Genomic DNA, 22453 nt, shown 5'->3' on the forward strand with positions numbered 1-22453 from the left:
TTTTTGGGCTCCTTGGGAAAACCATTATATATAACTAATAAAAATTTTATAGTTATTCATATAAACTAAATACCTGTTTGACTTTCACTGACTGTGCTCATATCCTGGCACATAAAACTAATTCTACCCTTGAAATAGCAGATATTAGATGCGGAATATATGAAAGTCGAGAAAGCACCTATGCTATTTAAAAGGATCAAAGTTGATTTAAGGCCTGGTCCTACCTATCACAAATACTATAAGGAGTGCAATAATCTATACTAATAATAGAGGAATATGCAAATTGTCCAGGACTCCATCACAGTAACAACTGAACAGCAGGCTGCGTGGGGTGACAAGGCCGGCAAGGGGGTTAGTGAGGGACGACCAAACGACTGAGCAGCAGGCTGCATGGGGCAACCAGGCCATCAGGGGAGCAGTTGGGGGTGACCAGGCTGGCTGGGGGGGCAGTAAGGGGCGACCAGGCTGGTGGGGGGGGCAGTTGGGGGTGACCAGGCTGGCTGGGGGGGCAGTAAGGGGCGACCAGGCTGGCTGGGGGGGCAGTAAGGGGCGACCAGGCCAGTGGGGGGCAGTTAGGGGCCATCAGGCCGGCAAGCAGAGGCGGTTAGGGGTGATCCGTCAGGCAGGCAGGTGAGCAGTTAGGAGCCAGCAGTCCCAGATTGTGAGACAGATGTCCAACTGCCAGTTTAGGCCCGATCCCCAGAGATGAGGGGGTCCTTAGGACGAAGCGGGTGCAGAGCGGTGGGTTGACATTCAGCTGGTACACTCAGGACAGTGAGCCAGCCCATGTCTCTTGTGATGATAAGTGCTAGATATTTGGAATATCTTCCTTGGGAGGAATGCTACTTCAGACAGACTGATCTGGGAATGCTGCTCTGAGGAGGAGATATTTGAGCAGAGGCCTGAACCCATGAATGGAACAATAAAAAACTATTATCTCGCCAGTGGGAATGTAAATGGTACAACTCTTTTGTACAGTAAAAGAGTTTTAAGACATAAAAATATTCATACAATCTGCTTGCCCAATGATACTTAAAGAAATCAGTACTTAAGAATAATCTTTAAAAAAAAATCCTCATCAAGGAACATTTTTCAATTGATTTTTGGAGAGAGTGGAAGAGAGTAGCAAAGACAGTGAGAAACATCGATGTGAGAGAAATACATTGGTTGGTTGCCTCCCGCACACGCACTGACTAAGGCAGGGCCGGGGAGGAGCCAGCAACCAAGGTAAGTGCCCTTGACGGGAATCAAACCTGGGACCCTTTGGTCCACAGGCTGCCGCTCTATCCACTGAGCAAAACCGGCTAGGGCCTAAGGAATAATGTTAAACATGGTAAAAGCTTTATACATAAAGAAATGTTTGTCATAGTGTTGCAGTAGGAAAAATTTGAAAAGAGCCTAACTAGCTAACATCAGGAAAATGATAACAAGAGCCCTGGTGTACATCGATGATAGCAGGGCTTGTCCATCTTGGTACTACTGACACTTTGTGTTGGGTGATCCGGGGGCTATCCATTTTGTGATTTGTGACACTCTAATATCTGTTTTCCCATTTTTAAAAATTATTATATTTTTGATTGTGGAGAGGAACGGAGAGGGAGAGAGAGATGGAAACATCAACGATGAGAGAGAATCATTGATCGGCTGCCTCCTGCACGCCCCCTACTGGGGATTGAGCCTGCAATCAGGCATATGCCCTTGACTGGAATCCAACACAGGACCCTTCAGTCTGCAGGCCGACGCTCTATCCACTGAGTCCCATTTCTTATGTTCCTATTTCAGATTATCGTCATGACTATTGCTTTAAAAAGTAAGCTTCAAACAAGAACTAATTAATTTCAGTTCTATTTTAAGGATTTAGTGAAAACTTCCTGGTATATTGCTAGAGGAGACTCGAGGCTCCCTGAGTTGTTCTCAAACCTGAACATGCGTTAGGTTGCTGGATCCCAACCTCAGAGTTTCTGACATGGTAGGTCTGGGATGGGAACCCAGGATTTGCATTTCTAACAAGTTCCCAGGTTTTGCTGGTGCTGCTGGCCTGGGAACCTTACTCTGAGGACCGCTGGTTTAAAGGAAGCTTTTCCTGGCCTCCTGCTATGGGCCCTAAGCTGGGCATTCTTGGGGATCACTGCCCTCCTCAGCAGGCAGTGTTATAAAACACTCCTGGCTGAGTCGGGGCACAGTTCCCAGTACCACAGCAGGCTGGTTACCCATGATTCCCTCTTCTGCTGCATTTGGGCTCCCCACAGCCGGTGGGCTCTGCTGATTTACCTTCACATAGGACTTCCCTTTTTCCATTCTGGGATTTATGACCTCCCGGTCCTTTTCTACTCACCTGGTTTCCAAGCCAGCTTAGCTTGTCCCTGGCTGGCAAATCTAACTCTCAGTTTGGTTCTCAACGAAAATTTCTCAACATTTCTTGGTATGTGGTACCCTTAGCTTCTCGGTAACATTTTCCTAGCTCCACTAAGCCAAAGGACATACCTAATGGTTCCCTTTATGAAGTAATTAGGTCCAAATAATTTCATGTTAGTAGTTGTGCAGTGTCAGTACATGTTACTGTGTTGTCCTCAAGCATGGAAAATTTGGTGAAGTCCCTGTGTGCCTCAGTGCAGTTTGGAATCACAGTTCCATCAGATCCATCATCTCAGCGGGACCCACGCCCACCATTCGCTGTCACACAGGCCCTGGCACAACACTCCACAGGCAAACGCAAGTTGATGGCAATACTTATATTTATTTTTGCAATCCCTTCAATAAACCATTTAAACAATGTTGGGTAAGGTGTTATTTTCATAAAAACATATTCTTTCAAAACAAATGTATTTCTGTTTTCCATAAAAGTTAAAATCACATGCTAAAACAGAGTTAATCACTGAGATAACATGGAACAATATCAGGAGACTTATAAAGCAAGACCAGGCAAGGAACTATATCATTAAACTAAGCAATTACACAGAACTAGAAAACCGACTCAGTATTAAAATATAAAAATCTACGATTATAAATATAAATTTGGTCCATGGAGCCACTAGAGCAGTATTTACAGTAAGTAGAAGATTATTTCGTACTGTAGGTGAATACTGCAGTTGTAAAATGTTGAATATCATAAGGAACAGAGCATTTTATTTACAGTCTACTGTATTAAAAGTTATATTCCCAGCAAACCTGATGATTGCTACAAATACAGCTAAAAATTTGACACTAAAACAACATGTTTTCTGTAGTTTGGAATTCCTAATATCTATAAGTTGAAAATTTCTGTTAAAATCAATACAAAAAACACCCTAATTCCATTCTTAGAAACACTGTAAAATCCAATCATTTTAGTTTAAGCACAATAAGTGAATTACAAGAAGTTCTGCAAAAAGGCACACATTGTTAATAATATAAATTTGGCAGCAGAATCCTATGTCATGAAAGTTACTGTCAGGGGATGGGAAAGAAAACAGGGAACAGAAGGACGGATTTTCCAGTCTAATTTGAGATATGGAGTTTCATACTCCCCTCCTCTCTGTGTTAAACTAAAGACTCTAAGCTCTCGGCTATATTTCCATCGGGCAGTGCTGCGCCGTTACTGTCCAGAGAGGTGGATGGATTCTCTTCCTGCCTCGTGCTCACAAGGCTGAGGACTGCTTTGTAGAGAAACTGATATTGCTCCTAGGAAACAGAGAACGTGAGATATAAACAGAAGCTCAGTGAAGACATACATCTGGAATATTTTTAGTGACACTTGGGCACTGTCCACGGAAGAGCTCTGTGTTAGGGGCTCCGTTATACTCAGCAGAGGCACACAATCTATACAAATGTCTTCTTCTGATGACATTTAAAATAGCTTTTTAATTGCCCTAGCTGGCTTGGCTCAGTGGATAGAGTGTTGGACTGCAGACTGAAGGGTCCCAGGTTCGATTCCAGTCAAGGGCATGTACCTCGGTTGCAGGCCCCTCCTGGGTCTGGGCCTTGGTCGGGGCACGTGCAGGAGGCAACCAATTTATGCGTTTCTCTCACATTAATGTTTCTCTCTGTCTTTCTTTCTTGTCCACTCTCTCTAAAAATCAATGGGAAAACAGCCTCAGGTCAGGATTAAAAAAAACCAGCTTTTTAATTAGCTAACATTCATTGTTCTAGAAAATTGGTCTCCACACACTGGCACTCCGTCCTTATTCATTTACTTCATGGCGTCAGTGAGAAGGCAATGTGACAGGGTTCCGTCACTGACTGGTCAACTTGTGCGTAGCTCTCTGGCATGGGGCACCTGTGACCCACTCCCAAATAAGATGCTCATTCTCCGTTCTCTAGTTGTTATGGAAACCATTGGGTTTGTCTATTAAGGGGAGGTCAAAGGACTGCACATCAGTCAGCGGAGACACCCATGCAGAACGCAGGCCTTTCCCAAGATCCACTTATCAAGTATTCTTCACACTCTCCCCACCTGACCGCGCTATCCCTGCTTTACCAAAGGTGAGCGAGCGTGTTCCCTGCTGAGGTCTCAGAGTAGAGACAGAGTAGAATAAGGTAGCTTTCCTCTTACAGACGCTGGTTTGGTTGTGGCGGGTAGGGGAAGGCAGCTGCAGAGAAAGTGAGTTGGGGACTAACATCATAGCAAACAGTCCTTAGGACCACATGGGAACTGGTGCCCCACTGAATGCATCCTCAAAATGGGTGAAAGGTCACCCTCTGGAAAGCAATTTCATACAGGACAAGCTTGATACAACCCAACGGATCTGAATGAGATGTTTAATAGGGTCTCCTCTGAAGTGCAGGTTTGCAGGGGGTAACCTTGCCTTTGGCCAGTGGGTTTGGGCTGTAGCTCAAAAAACGGACCTTTTCTAAGTCTCTTATACATGCACAGACCAGGGGATGAAGGTGAGCCTATATTCTACATCCACATAGGCTTCTCCCATTGGGCCACTTGAACTAAGTTCCCTATTGTGTTTTCAGCCCATATTTCTACAATAAAATCTTCCAAATTATTTCAGTGTCGAGACCAACTTCTCCAGATGTGCTGTATCTCTGTTTTGATCATCTGAGTCTCTTTCTTTTTAAAAGTACCCAAGAATTAGCTGTTTGTTAACTTCAGAAATTAAATTTCACTTGAGAAAAAAGTGAAAACTTCAAAAGTTGAAGACTTTGGGGTGTGTCTTCTGAAGGTTCTCTGAGCTAGGCAGAACGAGAACTCTGGAAACGTAGCTATTTATTTTGTTGGATAAGTCAGGGTGTTGATGCTTCTACTGGGGATATTTGGCAGAATTACAAGTCTTGTAAAAAAAAAAAGCACACACGTGATTTAAAATTTTTAGCCATAAATTTTCTAGAAGAAAAAATGTAAATGTTTCTTATTTATAGTTCCAGTTATATGGGTTGGAGACAGAATAACTTGTAATTCAGGCTGAAAACTACATCTAATGCCATCAGTCAATGTGACCTTTTTTGATGTAGGATAAAATGAGGTTGGCAGCCTCTAGGACAGTGATGGTGAACCTATGACACGCGTGTCAGCACTGACACGCGTAGCCATTTCTGATGACACGCGGCTGCATGCCGAGGATGAAACATTTGCTGCTCCTGAGGATGAAACATTTGCGACTAGAGTCTTGGAGTTAGTTTTTTCCTCAAAGTGACACATTACCCGAGTTATGCTCAGTTTTTTGGCGAAGTTTGACACACCAAGCTCAAAAGGTTGCCCATCACTGCTGTAGGAAGTCAGTAGTAACAGTGAGAAGTTTGCTTCATTGCTTGGTTACTTACGATGTCAGCAAAGACTCCTGGCCTCATCAGATTAATCATCTTGGCTACCTGGTAGACATCCACGGAATTTTCTTTTTCTAGTTGGTGCATAAGGGTTGCCAGAGCACAGAAAGTTCCTGCTGTCACTCCTCCGTGCCTTGAAGCAAAGGGAAGGGACAGGCTCCGTTCAGATTCATCAGACTTTCATATTTGGGACTCACAGAGTGTGTACTCTTGACAACTTTGCCCTAAGAACACTGAGATTTCTAATGAATTGCCTCTCTTTATTGTGCATAAAACTATGGTTTATAGAACACTCAACAAGTGCTCATGATATTAGTAATGAGATGCTTTATAGAGGATTAAGATTTGCTTATACCAGGAGCTAGCAATAAATCAGAATGCTCTGACTAAGGTTATAATATGTATTATATAGAATATGTATATAATACATAATTCCAGCACACATATTTTTTATTTGCTTATAACAGAAACCTGGAAAGACTTATTGGATAAAGATCTCTGTTTCTGGTAAAGAAAAAAATATATCAATTTTACTCCTATTCCAAGAAAGTCCATGGCTGAGAAATGTCTCTGATTAGCACCTGTAAAAATTCAAATGCTAAAACTGAGCCATCAGCCCTAGCCAGTTTGGCTCAGTGGATAGAGTGTTGGCCCATGGACTGAAGAGTCCCAGGTTTGATTCCAGTCAAGGGCACGTACCTCGGTTGCTTGCTTGATCCCTAGCCCTGGTCATGGCACGTGTGGGAGGCAACCAATCAATGTGACTCTCTCACATTGATGTTTCTCTCTCTCTCTCTCTCCCTTCCACCCTCTCTAAAAATCAATGGAAACATATCCTTGGGTGAGGTTTAACTATAAATCAATCAATCAATCTGGACCATCATCCAAAGGGCTGTTGGCATCCATTGCAAGAGCACATTTTTGTGATCACACACCCATCTCCTGCCTTCAGGAGGAGCTCCAAGAGAAGTGAAAAAAAATTCCGTGTTCACCTTGTCTATAAGAAGCAGATAATCCACCCAGACTGAATCACTACATTGGCCCAAAGCATTAGGTGAGTACAAAGACAGGAGAAATCCGCGCACACCTAGGCAGTGGTCGGTTTGCCGCTCTGTTGCCTAATGAGTTTGCCGACCACTGACCTAGGGGATGCTGAGGCACAACTTGATTTCGAGTGTGGAACTTACTCATCGTGGACAATCATGGGCCCATCCCTGCTGGCAGCTTCTTCCTTAATAATACTTAGAAGTTCAAAAGTTTTACTAATGGGGCTATCTGGATTTGGCCATTTGGGACACTGAAAATGCCTCACTTCCAGTACATAATCATCCTGTAACAAGAAAGAAAAAATCATGTGTTAAAAGAATCAGATGGGTTACTGAGTAGAATAAGTGAGGAAAATCAGAAATCACAGGAAGATGATGAAAGCAAACGGCACGCACAAGCGAGCAGCAGCAGTGTCAGCCTGTCCTTCACGGAAGGAAGGCATTGCTGTGAGGCCACACTGGTCACATATAGATGCATCTCTTTCTTAGTCCAACAATAAACCTTATTTGTGGGCTTATGCCAATCAAACCATGGCACTATGTGCAAAAGATGTGTCTGTGATGCTAGATTTAAACTTACAAGAAGAAATCTTCAGTGTTAAAATTTATTTTAAAAATAACATAGACTTTTTCAGTACCAGTATCACTCAGGCTTAACTGAGGGGAAAATGAGACAGCAGGACGCTGGGGAAGACGCTGGCAAGGCGAGTAATGTTTGGTTTCAACCTGGTCCCAGTTCTGATTCTTGCTTAAGTGACCAAGCAGCCTGTGTGACTTTAAATCCCTCACACCTCTGACCTCCAGCTCCTGAAGTGTACGCAATCAAATGTTACATCTAAAAACAAACAGCAGATTCCCTAGCTGGCTTGGTTCAGTGGATAGAGCGTTGGCCTGTGGACTGAAGGGTCCCAGGTTTGATTCTGATCAAGGGCATATGCCCGGTTGCGGACTGAACCTCCAGCAGGGGGAGTGCAGGAAGCTGATGAATGATTCTCATTATTGATGTTTCTATCTTTCCCTCTCCCTTCCTCTCTGAAATCAATAAAAATATATTTTAAAGAATAATAAAAAATAAACTTAAAAAAGCAGCAGAACCAACATTTTACTAGTATGTGGAAGTGCAAAAGTCCAAAATAGCCAAGAAACCACTGAAGAAGATAATCAATATAGGAGACTATCTCATTAGCTAACACAAAGTCTTATATCATAAAAGAATGAACAAGACCCTATATTTTGGGCAGAGGCGTGAACAAAGAGACCAATATAATACACAGAGATCTAAGAAACAAGCCCATACACATACGAGAGAAATTTGATTTGTGACTGAACTGGTATTGCTGATCACTAAGTATGCTGGAACAATGGTTATCCACATGGAAAATAAGGAAATTGGACCCTTGCCTCACAAAACATAATACAAAATGTCAATTTCAGGTGGAGCTATAAAACATTTAGAAAAAAGGGTAAAAAGATGATTTTTCAAGATAAAAATGAATTTTTTTAAAAAAGACACCAGATGATTTCCTTATAAAAGTAACAAGAGCCTGGCTGGCAAGGCTAAGTCGTTCAGCATAGGTTGGCCTCTGAACCAGGAGGTCATGGTTCGATTCCCGGTCAGGGCACATGCCCGGGTTTCGGGCTCAATCTCCAGTAGGGGCATGCAGGAGATAGCTGATCAATGATTTTCTCTCATCATTAATGTTTCTATCTCTCTCTCCTGTTCCTCTCTGAAATCAATAAAAGTTATTTTTTTAAAAAGTGGCAAGGGAAAAATATAAATTTACATGGATTAAACATTAAAACTTTTATTCACCAAAAATATCACAAAGAAAAATGTCAAATCACAAATAGGAAAGAAGGTATTTCCAACATATATAGTTGACTAAGGATTAGTATCCAGAGTATAAAAGGACCTCCAATAAACTAATAAGAAAATGGTATAAAACTTAATAGAAAAATAGACAAAAATCATAAACAGAAACTTCACAAAAGATGATGTAAAGATATCCAACTTCATTTGCAACTAGAGAAATGCAAATTAAACCACCATGAGATGCCATATCATTCTCATCACAACACTGATGAGGAGGTGGTGGTTCCAAATCACTCCAGTGCTCCTGATGGGCAGGTGGACTGGCAGGACCACTTTGGAGAACAGTTGGCATCCTACATAATAAAAGGCTAATATGCAAATTATCCCCTCAATTGGGAGTTTGGCCGGGAGTTCAACCAAGGGGCGGGGTCTGCTGGCCAAAGGCTCGAGGCCCCACCCCCTGGCCTGCCTCAACCCTGATCGCCGCCCCCCCACCCCAATTTGGGGCTGGGCCGGCTGGCCAACCTCTTGCCAACCTCTTGTGTCCCTCCCCCCCAGCTGGCCTGGCCCAATCAGCCCTGATCGGGGAAGGGCAGCCAGACCACACCCCCTGCATGAATGCATGCACCGGGCCTCTATTAACTTAATAAAGTTGCAGAAAGTTGAAGATGCTCATGCCAATGACTCTGCAGTGGAATTCCCAGACATACCCAAGAGAAAAATTGTGCATATATTGAAAAATATTCACAGCTGTATTGTTTGCAATAGTAAAACAAACAAACACAAACAAATAATAACCCAAATGTAGAATGAAAAAAGTACATTTATAAACTGGAATGCTAAACAGCAGAAAATTAAATGCATTGGAACTATACTCAATTATATAGATACATATTGGCAGCATCAGGATGAAGTAAAGTGAAAAATACACATAAATATAATTTATTTGAAATTCTAAAACATCAGAAACTAAAGAACATGGTGTTAAGGAATACAAGGACAAAAGGTTAAATAAGAAAGTAAATCAAGAGAGCGATAAACATGGATTGATTCAGGAAGTGGCTGCTTCGGAAGGTAGAGAAGGATGGAATGGGATGGGGGGCTTGTGAGGGACATCAAAGTAAAGGCTGTGTTCTTTTCCATGAACTCATTTATAGTATCACTAGAGGCCCAGTGCATGAATTCATGCATGGGTTGGGTCCCTCGGCTTGGCCGGTGATCAGGGCTGATTGGGACCATCTTGCCCAGTCCTGATCGGGGCCATTGGGCCAGCCGGCTGGGGGTGGGGAGTAAGAGGGGACCATGAAAAGTTGGCCAGGTGCTGGAGGTTGGCTGTGAGAGCGCACTGACCACCAGGGGGCAGCTCCTGCATTGAGCGTCTGCCCCCTGGTGGTCAGTGTGCATCATAGTGACTGGTTGACTGGTTGTTCAGTCGCTTAGGCTTTTATATATATAGATTTTATACCTTGCATATATTTTATGAACATTATTTTTAATCTACCCACTATTTAATAATTAATAATGCTCATATAATAGGTAAATAAGTAAAAGCCCCAAGTGCTTAATTTCAGTAGTTTACTCCAAACCTCCTGGACACCAAAACAAACCCTGGTTCTATAGTATAGACCTTTACCCCTCTACCAACCTCAAACACTGTGATTTTTATTTTTGTCTGAAATTATGAAACTGCCCACTTCAGTCTTTCCCTCTTCTTTTACTATTATTTTAGAAATACTTCCCATTCCTATGTTAGATCGGGTGATCAAGGTGTCCACAGCAGTTGATTTATGTAGAGGAGATGTACTAAATTGGAGTTCACCATCAATGTTTATTTTCTGCATATACCAGGAGAAAATGTGGCTGATTACCCAGGGCCAAACTAGATATTAGACATGATCAATAGTCAGGATAATGGGTATCTAATGATTATTACTCTTATAATAAATTTTTTATGGGAGAACATGAGAAACTACACATTTGAAGGGGTGATTTTGAAGTTTGTAGGGAACAGTTACCGGTGAAAATTATAGAATGTTAAGAGCTCTCAGGGATCTTAGTATTCTATTGGTATCTGCCCCTCATTTTACAAATAAGGAATGTAAGTCACTCTACCAGGGACTGGAATCAATATGTTCTTTTCTTTTTTTCTTCCTTTTTTTGTTTTTGTTTTGTTTAATCAATAGGATACTATTCCATTGCAATGTTTACATTATTAATTACTTGTATTATCAAATGTATATGTTTTTGGTCATTCAAATATTCTGCAGAATAGTGAATCTTCTTATATACCACTAGAGGCCTGGTGCATGGAATTGGTGCACGGGGTTTGGCCTGCACCCTCTTGCAATCCGGGACCCCTCAGGAGATGTCCGACTGCCAGTTTAGGCCTGATCCCATGGGATCAGGCCTAAACTGGCAGTCGGACATCCTGGCAGTCGGATGCTGGCTCCTAACTGTAAGTCTGCTTGCCTGATTGCCCCTAACCACTCTGCCTGCCTAATCACCCCTAACCATTCACCTGCCTGCCTGATTGCCCCTAACTGCTCGCCTGTCTGCCTGATCATCCCTAACCCCTCTGTCTGCCTGCCTGCTTGATGGCCCCTAACCACTCGCCTGCCTGCCTGATCAGCCCTAACCGCCTCTGCCTTGGCCCCGCCGCTGCAGCTTCATCTGAAAGGACATCCGGAATGTTGTTTTGCTGTCCGGTCTAATTAGCATATTATGCTTTTAATATTATAGACTAGTGGCCCGGTGCACGAAATTCGTGCACCGGGGGGGGGAGGGGGTGTCCCTCAGCCTGGCCTGCACCTTCTCCTTTCTGGGACCCCTCGGGGGATGTCCGGCTGCCGGTTTAGGCCCAATCCCATAGGCAGTCGGACATCCCTCTTGCAATCCAGGACCGCTGGCTCCTAACTGTTCACCTGCCTGCCTGCTTGATTGCCCCCAACTGCCCCCCCGACCGGCCTTCTTGCCCCCAACTGCCCCCCCCCCCCCGCTGGCCTGCTCACCCCCAACTGCCCTCCCCTCCTGGCCTGATCACCCCTAACCACTTCTGTCTCAGCCCCACCACCATGGCTTTGTCTGGAAGGCCTCCCGGAAAGATCTCCTGGTCCAATTAGCATATTACCCTTTTATTAGTATAGATACCAGAGGCCCAGTACATGGAAATTTGTGCACTAGGGGGGGTCCCTCAGCCCAGCCTGCAGTCTCTTGCAGTCTAGGAAACCTCAGGGGATGCCCAACTGATGGCTAAGCTGCAGTCTGGCTTCCCTCTGTGGGAGGTGACCAGTGGGCCGATTGGGGGATGGCGCCGACCCCACCCCCCACCGCCACCGGTGGCCTCCCTCTGTGGGAGGCAATGGGGGAATTCCCTAGCTGGTGAGCGGCCAGTCCCGCCCCCCATTGCCCTGCCACTGCTGGTCACTGTCGCCCCCCCGATTGTCGTTCACTCCCTCTGCCCGCTGGCACCTGCCTTGGCTGGCCTGGCACCACATGCTCACCGGCCCCACCCCCCACCGACTGGTCATTCTGCCGTTCAGTCGATTTGCATATTAGGCTTTTATTATATAGGATAGCATATGGTTTACTGGTTTCAGAATTAGGGTATTGTAAAGTGAAACAATTAAACCATCTAAAACTTAATTTTTGATTGTGAAGTTATTCTGAACCTCAGATTCCTTACTTATCATTCTTAATATCTTTTAGTATTTTAGTATGGCTATACAACAAATAATGTACTGTACTGTAGTTATGTAAATATTGACAAATAATTTAGAGTAATTCCTTATAGAATCTATCTTGTAGATAATCAAGAGTTTAGTAAAACAGCCCTAGCTCGTTTGGCTTAGTGGATAGAGCATTTGCTTGTGAACTGAAGGATCCCTGGTCAAGGACACATGCCCAGATTGTGAGCTCAATCCCCAGTAGGGAGTGTGCAGGGGAAAACTGATAAATTATTCTCTCTCATCATTGATGTTTCTATCCCCCTCTTCCTCTCCCTTCCCTCTCTGAAATAAATAAAAATATACATATATATTTTTAAAAAGAATTTAGTAAAACAATTCTAGTTCACTGCACATTTTCAAAGCACTTCTTGCCCTGGCCAGTTTGGATTAGTGGATAGAGCGTCGGCCTGCGGACTCAAGGGTCCCAGGTTCGATTCTGGTCAGGGGCATGTACCTTGGTTGCGGGCACATCCCCAGTGTGGGGGTGTGCAGGAGGCGGCTGATTGATGTTTCTCTCTCATCGATGTTTCTAACTCTCTATCCCTCTCCCTTCCACTCTGTGAGAAATCAATAAAATATATTTTTAAAAAAAAAGCACTTCTTCACTTATCAACTCATACATTTCTGGAGAGCAATGCGTTAATTTACTAGGTAATATGTTTTCCATTTTACTTAGGAGAATCCAAGGTAAAGTTAATACATGAGAACAAGGATTGATTCAACTTTTTTTTTACTGTGTTTACTTTCAATTTAAGTTCTATCAACAACTGTTCTGAAGTAAAAGAGAAATCTTTGTTTTCCTGTGTGTGTAGAAATCTTTGTTTTCCGTTTAGTGATAATTAAGTATTTAATGATTCTACAAGATTTTGAAAATGAAAGTGACAAGTAAAGTAAAACTTACTATTTAGGTAATCTGTCTCAATTTGTAAGAAATCGGTTTCCTTCTTTTTCTTGCTGGAAAAGATCCTTAAAGAGCATATATTTAACAGGTGCTTAAGATGAAAAGTTTGTCAATTAGATTATAACCATACCTGTGTAGCTTCTAAGATGAAATCTTGAATTAAAAGTTTTTCTTCATTAGACAGACATTTGTGTTCTTCAGCCATAAGAGTGACCTTAAAGCTTTCACAATTTATAGGCTCATCTTTATTTGGCCAATAAACAAATTCATCTTCTGCCTGGAGGATTAAAAACCAAAGAAAATGCTAGATTTTAATAAAATGTCCAATTAAGCAGGCTGTGAAATGAAGTTAACTGGTTGCCATAGACAATTCAACACATTTTTCTTTGAATTCAAAATTTACTCTTAAAATCTTGTGTCTTATAAACCAGATTGACCTGCAGAATAAAACTTAAGAACCCAAATTATTGCTTTGTTATTTTGTTTCCTTAATTTATCAATAACAAAAATTAGTTGTTGCTTCTATAATTGATAACTTAGTAGATGAAAGTCAAGTGATTTTTGAGCTCAGCAATTTACAGCATCATTTGGAATGGTCAGCATAACTTTATGGACAAGAAATGAATCTCAAGGTATATATGCAAAGGCTAAATGGAATATTAATTTTATTTTATTTTAGGGTTTCTCCAAATACATATGAATAGTAGCATAGGGCATCCATGATTTTCTGATGCTAAAAAAGTCCTTCGGATACTGGGAGTTCACTTTATTCCAAATTGGTCTTCTATGGATAGCCTCAAACTCAGGGAATCTCCAAATATCTTACAAAGTTTTATTAAAAATACATAGAAGCATATGGACTGACTTCATTCATGATTGTGATTGTAATTTTCGTAGACTGTGTCACAAAATACTTAAATTTAAATTCATTTCAACCTACCCTTATTTAAAACTGTCATTCAACAATTTCAGACCTGATTGCATAACCAAACCAGGCCCAATACTAGTCAAGGTGCAACTCCAGTGACATTACTTTATTAGTTGCAAACATGACCGGTTTGTTTGCTGGACTTCCGGCTGTTGTGAGCTGATATTTCTCCCTCAAGGACAATACTAAGAGCGGCCTGAGGGCCTTACCATGTTTTGACCATCAGGAAGCATAACCACCAGCTGGGCGTTATGGTCCCATATCATCCTCCAGAAATCTTTGATGGTGTGGAGAAGGGGATGCTGCGTGATGATAAATTCGTTGCTCTGGTAATAACCCTACACAATCAAAAAGAAGGTAGATAAAACCTTGACATATGACTTTAAATATTCAGAAAACATTATGGCAATCTCTTTATTTTCAGATTGTGTTTATAAGTAACAATGTGATTACTCCAGTCAATGTTTAGGGGACACTGCTCTATGCCAGGTATAGCACTAAGCATTTTCTCCCCTTAAGTCGGTTATTCCTCCCAGTAGTACTACGGGATAGAAAATGTGGTCCCATTTTACAGATGGTTAAGCAGATGCCCAAGTTCACACAGCCATCAGCTCTAGGAGCAGACTCATCAACATGACTTACGAACCGAACCGTATCTCCTTCACTATATAGGGTGGAAATCTAGAGAAGAGTTACATTTCTCATTTCCTACAAGTCCCAGCGACAGAGTGCCAAATTTCACACTGCTGGCAACAGGGCACGTTTGGTGTCCAGAGGCCCTCTGATGGATGAGCACATGTTTTGTGTCTATTCATCAGCCCTGATGGTGTTTGGTTCCTGCTTCTACTTATTTGCAGGTTTTCCCAGTCCCAGCCTACATTAAAGCATCCAGGAAGGCTGTTATCTATCGCTACTGTGGGTGGTAGGCTTGCCATCATCAGGTCTGACTTCTGTCCCCCAGGGCTGCTGCCCATGTCCCTAGCTACTGCCTCAGGCAGCTCACTCTGGTTTTGGTTCTGGTAGCACAAGCTGGCAGGCAGTCTCCCCAGCGACTTCTCTGACTTACCATGATATAGGAGGCATTGATGTAGTCCGTGCCTTCCCCGCTCAGGGACGAAATGCCAACCCGTGATCTTTCCACTGCAACACAGAGCATTCCGGGTAAACAACCGTGCCCCCCGCGCTACACCTTCCCCTCCAGCCCCACGTGGCAAAACACAGCTGCACGTCTCACGCTGAGTGTCTGTGACCTTTAAGCTCACGTTACCATGTATTTTGCAGATTTAGGTGACACTTCAGGGTTTGAGATTCTTTTTTAAAAGTTACATAATTAGAAAAATCTGAATGTATTGCTTTTGTCCTAAAATGTACAAATATTGTTAAATTAATCACAAGGTTTCTATTATAAATGAAAGAAAGTTGTGTTTTGTTTTTTTTCAAGATTCACATATCCTACCAGGAATGATGGAAGAAGTTCTGTTCTTTTCCCTGTTGCATTGCTTTAGGGCTGTAGAATAGTCACTCTGCTGTATATTCGATTGGCTCAGGAGCTGAGAATGGGAGTGAAGGAAAAATACAGATTATTTCATTAAAGTCACTCAAATACACACACACACACACACACACTCATATACATACACAGCCCAACCAAGGTAAGATACCGAATATAAATATATCTGACTTTTTTTCAAGAATTCCTTGCACTGAAGTTGTTTTAGGGAACTCTGTGGCACATCTGTGTTTGACACCAGGAAAGTTGGAAGACGCAGAGAACACTAGCTTCCTAGTTGACTTGCAGCATCGGGAAGATCTTCCCCATGGCTTCCTCTGTGGAGTCCACTCTCCATTTCCTCTACTTAAATCCCGTGCAGTTGGGAGATAAGCTGCACACTGTGTGTGTGTAAATGTATATGGGTATAGTTGGATTTTATTCATTCTTTTAGTGCTCCATCACATGAACAATCTACTTGCTATTTATCTATTCCCCAATTACTGAAGGTTCAGGTCATTTCCAATGTTTTGCTATGTCCAAATTGTAGCAATGAATTTCCCTTCTATATTTCTGAATATTCACACGTGAGGATTTCTATAGAGAATTAGGAGTCACCAAGTGTTTAAATCTTTTTTTTTTAATGTATTTTTTTATTGATTTCAGAGAGGAAGGGAAAGGGAGAGAGAGACAGAAACATCAATGATGAGAGAGAATCATTGCCCCTGCATGCCCCCTCACTGGGGATCGAGCCTGCACCCCAAGCATGTGCCCTTGACCGGAATCGAACCTGGGACCCTTGAGTCCGCAGGCCAATGCTCTCAACTGCGCCAAACCGGCTAGGGCATCTCGTCTTTCTCTTAATCCTCCGAAGTGCAAACAGTACTAAGAGGGCAACACATCAGAGACAATTCAGTGCTAGCATCTTCTATGCTGCGGGCTGGGGAGAAGGGAGGGGAAAACCTGAAATCTCAAGGTTTGTTAACTAACTCTCCTGGATTTTCCCCAAGGTCTTCCGAATTCTTCCCAGATAGTCCTTCTTCAGAACGTGGCCCTGTTTCCCCGGGAATCCTGGTAAATAAGAGGTTAGTACGGGAATAACGGGGAGCACAATAACTCCTCCATTCCTCTGGAAGCCTCCCTCTGCAATGCCCCACCCCAGCTGGCAGGCCGGGGCACATCTGCTTTCTGAGTTCTCTGCTCCCTGATTTCTGGAAGTCAGAGAGCTGGGCGGCGGGAGGAACACTATTAAACAACCACAGAAGCACCGCGCGCTCTCCTCCCCGGTGCGCGGCCTTGGGACAGGGTGCGTGGGAGACACGGGCTGCCGAAGCCCTTGTGGTGGTGCCGCCTCTTCTTGTTCTGGGGCTTCAAGTGGGGCCGACTCCTCCCCAAGAGCCACAGAGCAGCCCGGGCCCCCGCGCGCCCGGCTGGCTGAGTGGTCTGGGCTTTTCAAAGCAAGAAGAGCACTTGTCCGGTCTGTATTGTAAGTCCTGTCTGTGCATCCTGGTGGGCTGGGCGCCCCCCTCCGCCTGCCCGAGTCCGCATTTATAAAAGTTAGTCTAGGGTTTCTGAGAACTTTTTCTCCTCGCCACTCCACAGGAAGGCTCTCCTTGAAATGCACCACGTGGCTTCGCTGCCGGTTGCAGAGAACAACACAGAACAATACGAGCCCCTGTGCCAACAGCTCTCTCCGCCCGCCCCCGCGGCCCTGCGGACTCCGAGGAGAGGAGGCAGGCACATTCAGTTCCTTGGGCAGAGAGACAGGAGGCGCTGCCAAGAGGACTCACCTTGAATTGTTTCTCCAGCTTTGTTTTGCCCGTCGGCCCGGGGATGAGGAGCGCATTGACATAGGCGTGAATGTGACTGTCGGGCACCTCCGTCTCCTTGCTAAGGATGGCCTCAACCAGCGCGTCATGAATGAAGACATACTGTTCCTGGCAAGGCAGGGACAGAAGGGAATATTACTTCAGGTTTTCCTTATGTGCATCTAGGTATATATAAAAGCAGTATCTTCCATTGACAGACAGAAAGCGTTTTACTGAGGGTGGAGAGAAAGCCACAAAAGATGGCTTATCAGGTCCGGCAGGAAGGCAGGGGGAGGGAAAGAGGCAGTCGAGGCAGAACACAGCTCTCCTCTTCCCTCACCTCTCTATTTCTTGTGGGCTCACATTGGTGGGAAGGAGGAGGGTGATGTGGGGAGGCAAAGCAATGCCTTTTCTCTGCCCTGCCTTCAACCCAACGCCCACTTCCGCATTCTGCATGAGGCCTTCCACGACCTCTCTCCCTCTCAGGGGTCTTCCCCTCTGTCCATTCTAATTCTCCTTTTAGCCAGTCATATATAATTTAGTGTAATTATTTATACGGGTTCTAAGAGTTATCTTCTTTTCTATGAATAGGACTCTTTTCTCTAGACCAGTGGTTCCCAACCTTTTTTTTGGCCATGCCCCACCTAAGCTTCTCTAAAATCCTGATGCTCGCCCCTGTGACATATAATGCTTATTTTTCAAAAAGTGAACTCCTATTCACGTGGAGGAAGCGTCGAAGGTCATTCATTTGGTCTAAACAAGCTTCCAAAGAACATGGCATCCATGAAAGAGAAAAATAAAAGAACGAAAGGACAGTTGAAGTACTGAGGAAGAAATCACTAAGAAATAGTTAAAAAATAATAATAATATGAAGTGATATGAAAAAAATAGCAAATAAAGTTTCAAAACATATAATAGAGAATTGAAATGCATAAATATGTCACAAGATATATTTATATACTGTATACGAGGCCCCTAGAATCAGAAGAAATGCAAAAAATTCACGGTTTATAACTCATTCTCGAAAGCTCCCCCGCCTCTTAAAAATCCAATTGCCCCCTATGGGGTGTGTGCCCCACACTGGGAACCGCTGCTCTAGTCTTACGTGACTAGAATGTCGGTTCTTTTATGAAATGAAATTTGGTTTGGTTTTAAACCTGTCCGGTTTCCAATCGCTTTCAAGCTGCCATCAATAATTTTCAATTTACATTCCTTTTTATTTAGACATAGCGAAAACCAACACAGATATGCAGACTTGTCCTGTGCCATAGACGTGTAAAGAATATGGGCCTAAAAGTGGATAGAACTTTAGCATAATGCATACTTTTAAATATAAAAATGAATCCATTCCTTTACTACGTGGAGGAAAAACTTGAGGATTCTGCTAGCAGAAGACTCATTTTCTGAATCTTCTCTGTAACTGGTGTTACTTTAAAGACAGTTCCCATTTGATCACAAAATAGACAAAATTTAGTTGGCCCTTCCATGAATTACATGCAATTACCTCTTATGGGTTGAACTGTGTCCCCCGCAAAAGATATGTTGAAGCCTTAACCCCCAGCACTTCAGAATGTGACCGTACTTGTAAATAGAATCATTGCACATGTAAAGAATTGGAATGAGGTAGTGGCTGGTGTCCTTGTAGGAGGAAAATTTGGACCTGGACACAGAGGGAAGAGGGCCGTCTGAGGACAGAGACAGGGGTTGGAATTATGCTGCTCCATCCCAGGAACACACGTGCTACCAGAAGCTCGAAAAGATAAGAAAGGATCCCTCCCTAGAGGTTGCAGAGGCATCATGGCCCTGCCAACACCACGATTTTGGACTTCTAGCTTCCAAAACGATGGGACATTCCGTATCTGTTGTTTTAAACCAGTTTGTAGTACTTTATATGGCAGCCCTACCAGACTAATTCACCTGCTAACACAAACACTTGTCTACCCAGCGTTAGCATTTTAGTGATGTTTCCAACCCTTAGATAAATAAAATTATCCTTTTTCTCATACCTCAGTTTGCACCAAATAGTTTCTTTGTGAACGGATGTGTTTTAAGAAGCCGAATATGTTGACTGTGCCTTCATGTTGAATTTGCTGCAACATACTGTCCAGCACAATATATGTGCCTGTTCTCCCAACTCCAGCACTAAAGAAGACAAAACAAAAAAAAAAAATGGTTTCAATGTCAAGCACAGAATAAATTGGAAGATAGGTCACTACGAGCTGTCTTGTAAATTAAAATAATTTCCTTCCTCGAGCAAATGAGCCACATAATAAATAATTAGCTACCCAAAACTGTAAGTAGTTATTAAGCATATGCTTCAAATGACAAAGTTTCCATTAATTTTTTTTTTGCTACCAGTCAAACTGCAAAACAACCTATTTCTGTTGTAGATTTTTTAAAAAAATTTTTTATTGATTTCAGAGAAGAGAGAGGGAGAGAGAGATAGAAATATCAATGATGAGAGAGAATCATTGATCAACTGCCTCCTGCATGCCCCACACTGGGGATCAGCCCACAACCTAGACATGTGCCCTGGACTGGAATTGAACCCGAGACCCTTCAGTCTGCAGGCTGATGCTCTATCCATTGAGCCAAGTCAGACAGGGCTCTGTTGTAGATTTTTATTTTCAATAAATACATTTATTATTCATTTTATATTGCACAGTGAAAATATTATTTGTCAGAGCATAATAAATAGACAATTAATCTGAGAAAAATAAAAGCACAAGCATCACCAGATTCTGAGAGAAAAAAAAAAGAAAAAAGAAAAAAAAAAAGGTCCCTGAGTCTGTATTGCCAGGGAGACATGTTTGTAAAGATTTCCGCATTAATGGGAAAAAGAATTCTATCAGGGTTGCTGCTGAAAAATATCATTTCAGCGAGAGCACGAAGAATAAAGCTTAACTTCAGTCATTTCTAAAGGGTCATTATCTACTGACTTCTTCAAAGACTCTACTGAAGGGACAGAATTCACAGACTGGATTCCTTTCAGCTGCTCCAACAAGTGGAAAGTGCTAGAGAGGAAAATTGGCACCCGCTCTGCACAATACCCTGGTCCTTCTCCATTTGCGCAGAAACAATTCCTGACCTTCAGAGCTGTTTTTCTTGCATCTTCCTGTTTCCCTCAGCTTATCTTCAGGCGAACAGATAAAAACCTCAAGATAGGTCTCTCAAACTTTGTCTGAAGAGAACTCCTGAGATAGGTAATTAGAATATGTCAGATAAGCTGTAGAGCAAAGGAAAATGCTTGCTTCTGTAAGAACACAGGCACTGCTTTGATGAAAACACTGCACACAGAGAGGGATTTGATTTCTGTGGTCACAAAGCTTGGTGGAGAGTCAACACTCAGGAATGGTTAGCTGCTACTTTTATTTTAACTGAAAAATAGCACCTGAAACCGCCAATGTTGTTTCCTCTTTCTCTGTTATATCATGTTGTCCTTATCATCAATCCTGGCTTGGAAATTAAATGACTTGGGCAAGGATGAATTGATAACACATTCAATAGGATATATTAGGGAGAACTCAGGAAAATGAGAAAGGGTTTTAGGTCCCAAACTGTGTTAAAACAACTGAAAAGTATTCTGTCAAATTCCTCACACTCCGTGTGCTTCGTTTTCTCTAATGTAAGCCTGGCATAACAACTCTACAATAGCCCAGCCAGTGTGGCTCAGTTGATTGAGCATTGCTTGGTGCACCAAAAAGTTGTCAGTTTTGTTCCCAGTCAGGGTACATACCTGTGTTGTAGCTACGATCCTAGTAGGGTGCATATGGGAGGCAACAGATAGATGTTTCTTTCACATCCATGTTTCTCTCTCTCCTCCTCTCTCTAAGCATGTCCTTGGGTGAGGATTAAAACAAAACAAAACAAACCCTCTACAATAGATTATTAACTCCTAGGAACAGGGGCTGCTTCTCAAGCATTTTATCTTGTACCATTATATTGTAATAAACTAGAGGCCCGGTGCATGAAATTCGTGCAGGGGGGGGGGGGAGGGGGTGTGTCCCTCAGCCCAGCCCACACCATCTCCAATCTGGGACCCCTTGAGGGATGTCTGAATGCCTGTTAAATGGGCAGTCGGACATCCCTCTCATGATCCAGGACTGCTGGCTCCCAACCACTCGCTTGCCTGCCAGCCTGATCACCCATAACCACTCCCCTGCCAGCCTGATCACCCATAACGACTCCCCTGCCAGCCTGAACTGGTTCAGGTAAAGATTGACCTTATCAGGGAAGACAAGGGCATGCCTATTATCTTTTGCATCTACTATAACATATCCTTGAAATGTCAGGGTAACTTTTAACTTCTCTTTTTTCGGGACCCCTCAGGGCACAACCAAATACCCTGGGCGCCAGGACAGAGACCACAAATTCCTTCATTGTTATTGTTATCATGTTAATTGTTGCTGTTAACTATCCTGCACCCACCTAAGTAAAAGAAGTATGTGTCTATCATTTTACTTTTTATACAACCCCAGAGGTTCCGCCCCACCTTTGCTTTCTCCCTCCTCCCTAATCTATCACCAATGGAGTTCATGGAACCCACCTATGTCTCCTCCTTTGATTGTAATGTATAAAACAAGGTGAAGAACTGCCATTCTCCAGAGCATTATCCCAATCTGTTGAGATTCTGCTTCCCGGCAATTGTCGACAGTTTGGCTCAAATAAACTCACAAAAATTCTTTACAGATTTGAATGTTTTTACATTAACACTATGGTTATGGGAAATATTAATCATGCGCTGTTAACCTTGATTGCCTTGTGTTGGTTAAAGAAAGGGCATTCTGACCTGGCTGGGAGTTGTACGCCCCCGGGACCTGGGAATCAACCTTGGAATGTGGTCCATTCTCATTCAAGAATGGAAAGGTTAACAACCTTGCTGCCCAAACAATGGAGTCTCACCCCAGCCTGAATTAACTACTTCCCCATACCTGTAATCCCTATGTCCCCATGTAATCTTTATCCCACCCTATATAAACAGCTGGCTTAGGG

At 43.1% G+C, this 22453-nt stretch overlaps 1 protein-coding gene across 3 annotated transcripts in view; it reads right to left on the minus strand.

Moving 5' to 3' along the window:
• Positions 1 to 3378: 3378 nt before the first annotated feature.
• Positions 3379 to 22453, minus strand: part of PTPRZ1 (protein tyrosine phosphatase receptor type Z1) — a 189220-nt gene continuing 170145 nt past the window's right edge. For all 3 annotated transcript variants that reach the window (XM_079786830.1, XM_079786829.1, XM_079786828.1), the window contains 9 exons: positions 19468 to 19603; positions 17444 to 17590; positions 15621 to 15714; positions 15231 to 15304; positions 14374 to 14502; positions 13367 to 13513; positions 6939 to 7081; positions 5749 to 5884; positions 3379 to 3660 (listed from right to left, as the gene is read on the minus strand). In XM_079786830.1, coding sequence (XP_079642956.1) covers positions 3520 to 3660; positions 5749 to 5884; positions 6939 to 7081; positions 13367 to 13513; positions 14374 to 14502; positions 15231 to 15304; positions 15621 to 15714; positions 17444 to 17590; positions 19468 to 19603 — 1147 coding nt within the window. In that variant the 3' untranslated portion in view covers positions 3379 to 3519. The remainder of the gene's footprint in view (positions 3661 to 5748; positions 5885 to 6938; positions 7082 to 13366; positions 13514 to 14373; positions 14503 to 15230; positions 15305 to 15620; positions 15715 to 17443; positions 17591 to 19467; positions 19604 to 22453) is intronic.

The sequence above is a fragment of the Cnephaeus nilssonii genome (genome assembly GCF_951640355.1).
Source record: "Cnephaeus nilssonii genome assembly, chromosome: 12".
Classification (NCBI taxonomy): Eukaryota; Metazoa; Chordata; class Mammalia; order Chiroptera; family Vespertilionidae; genus Cnephaeus; species Cnephaeus nilssonii.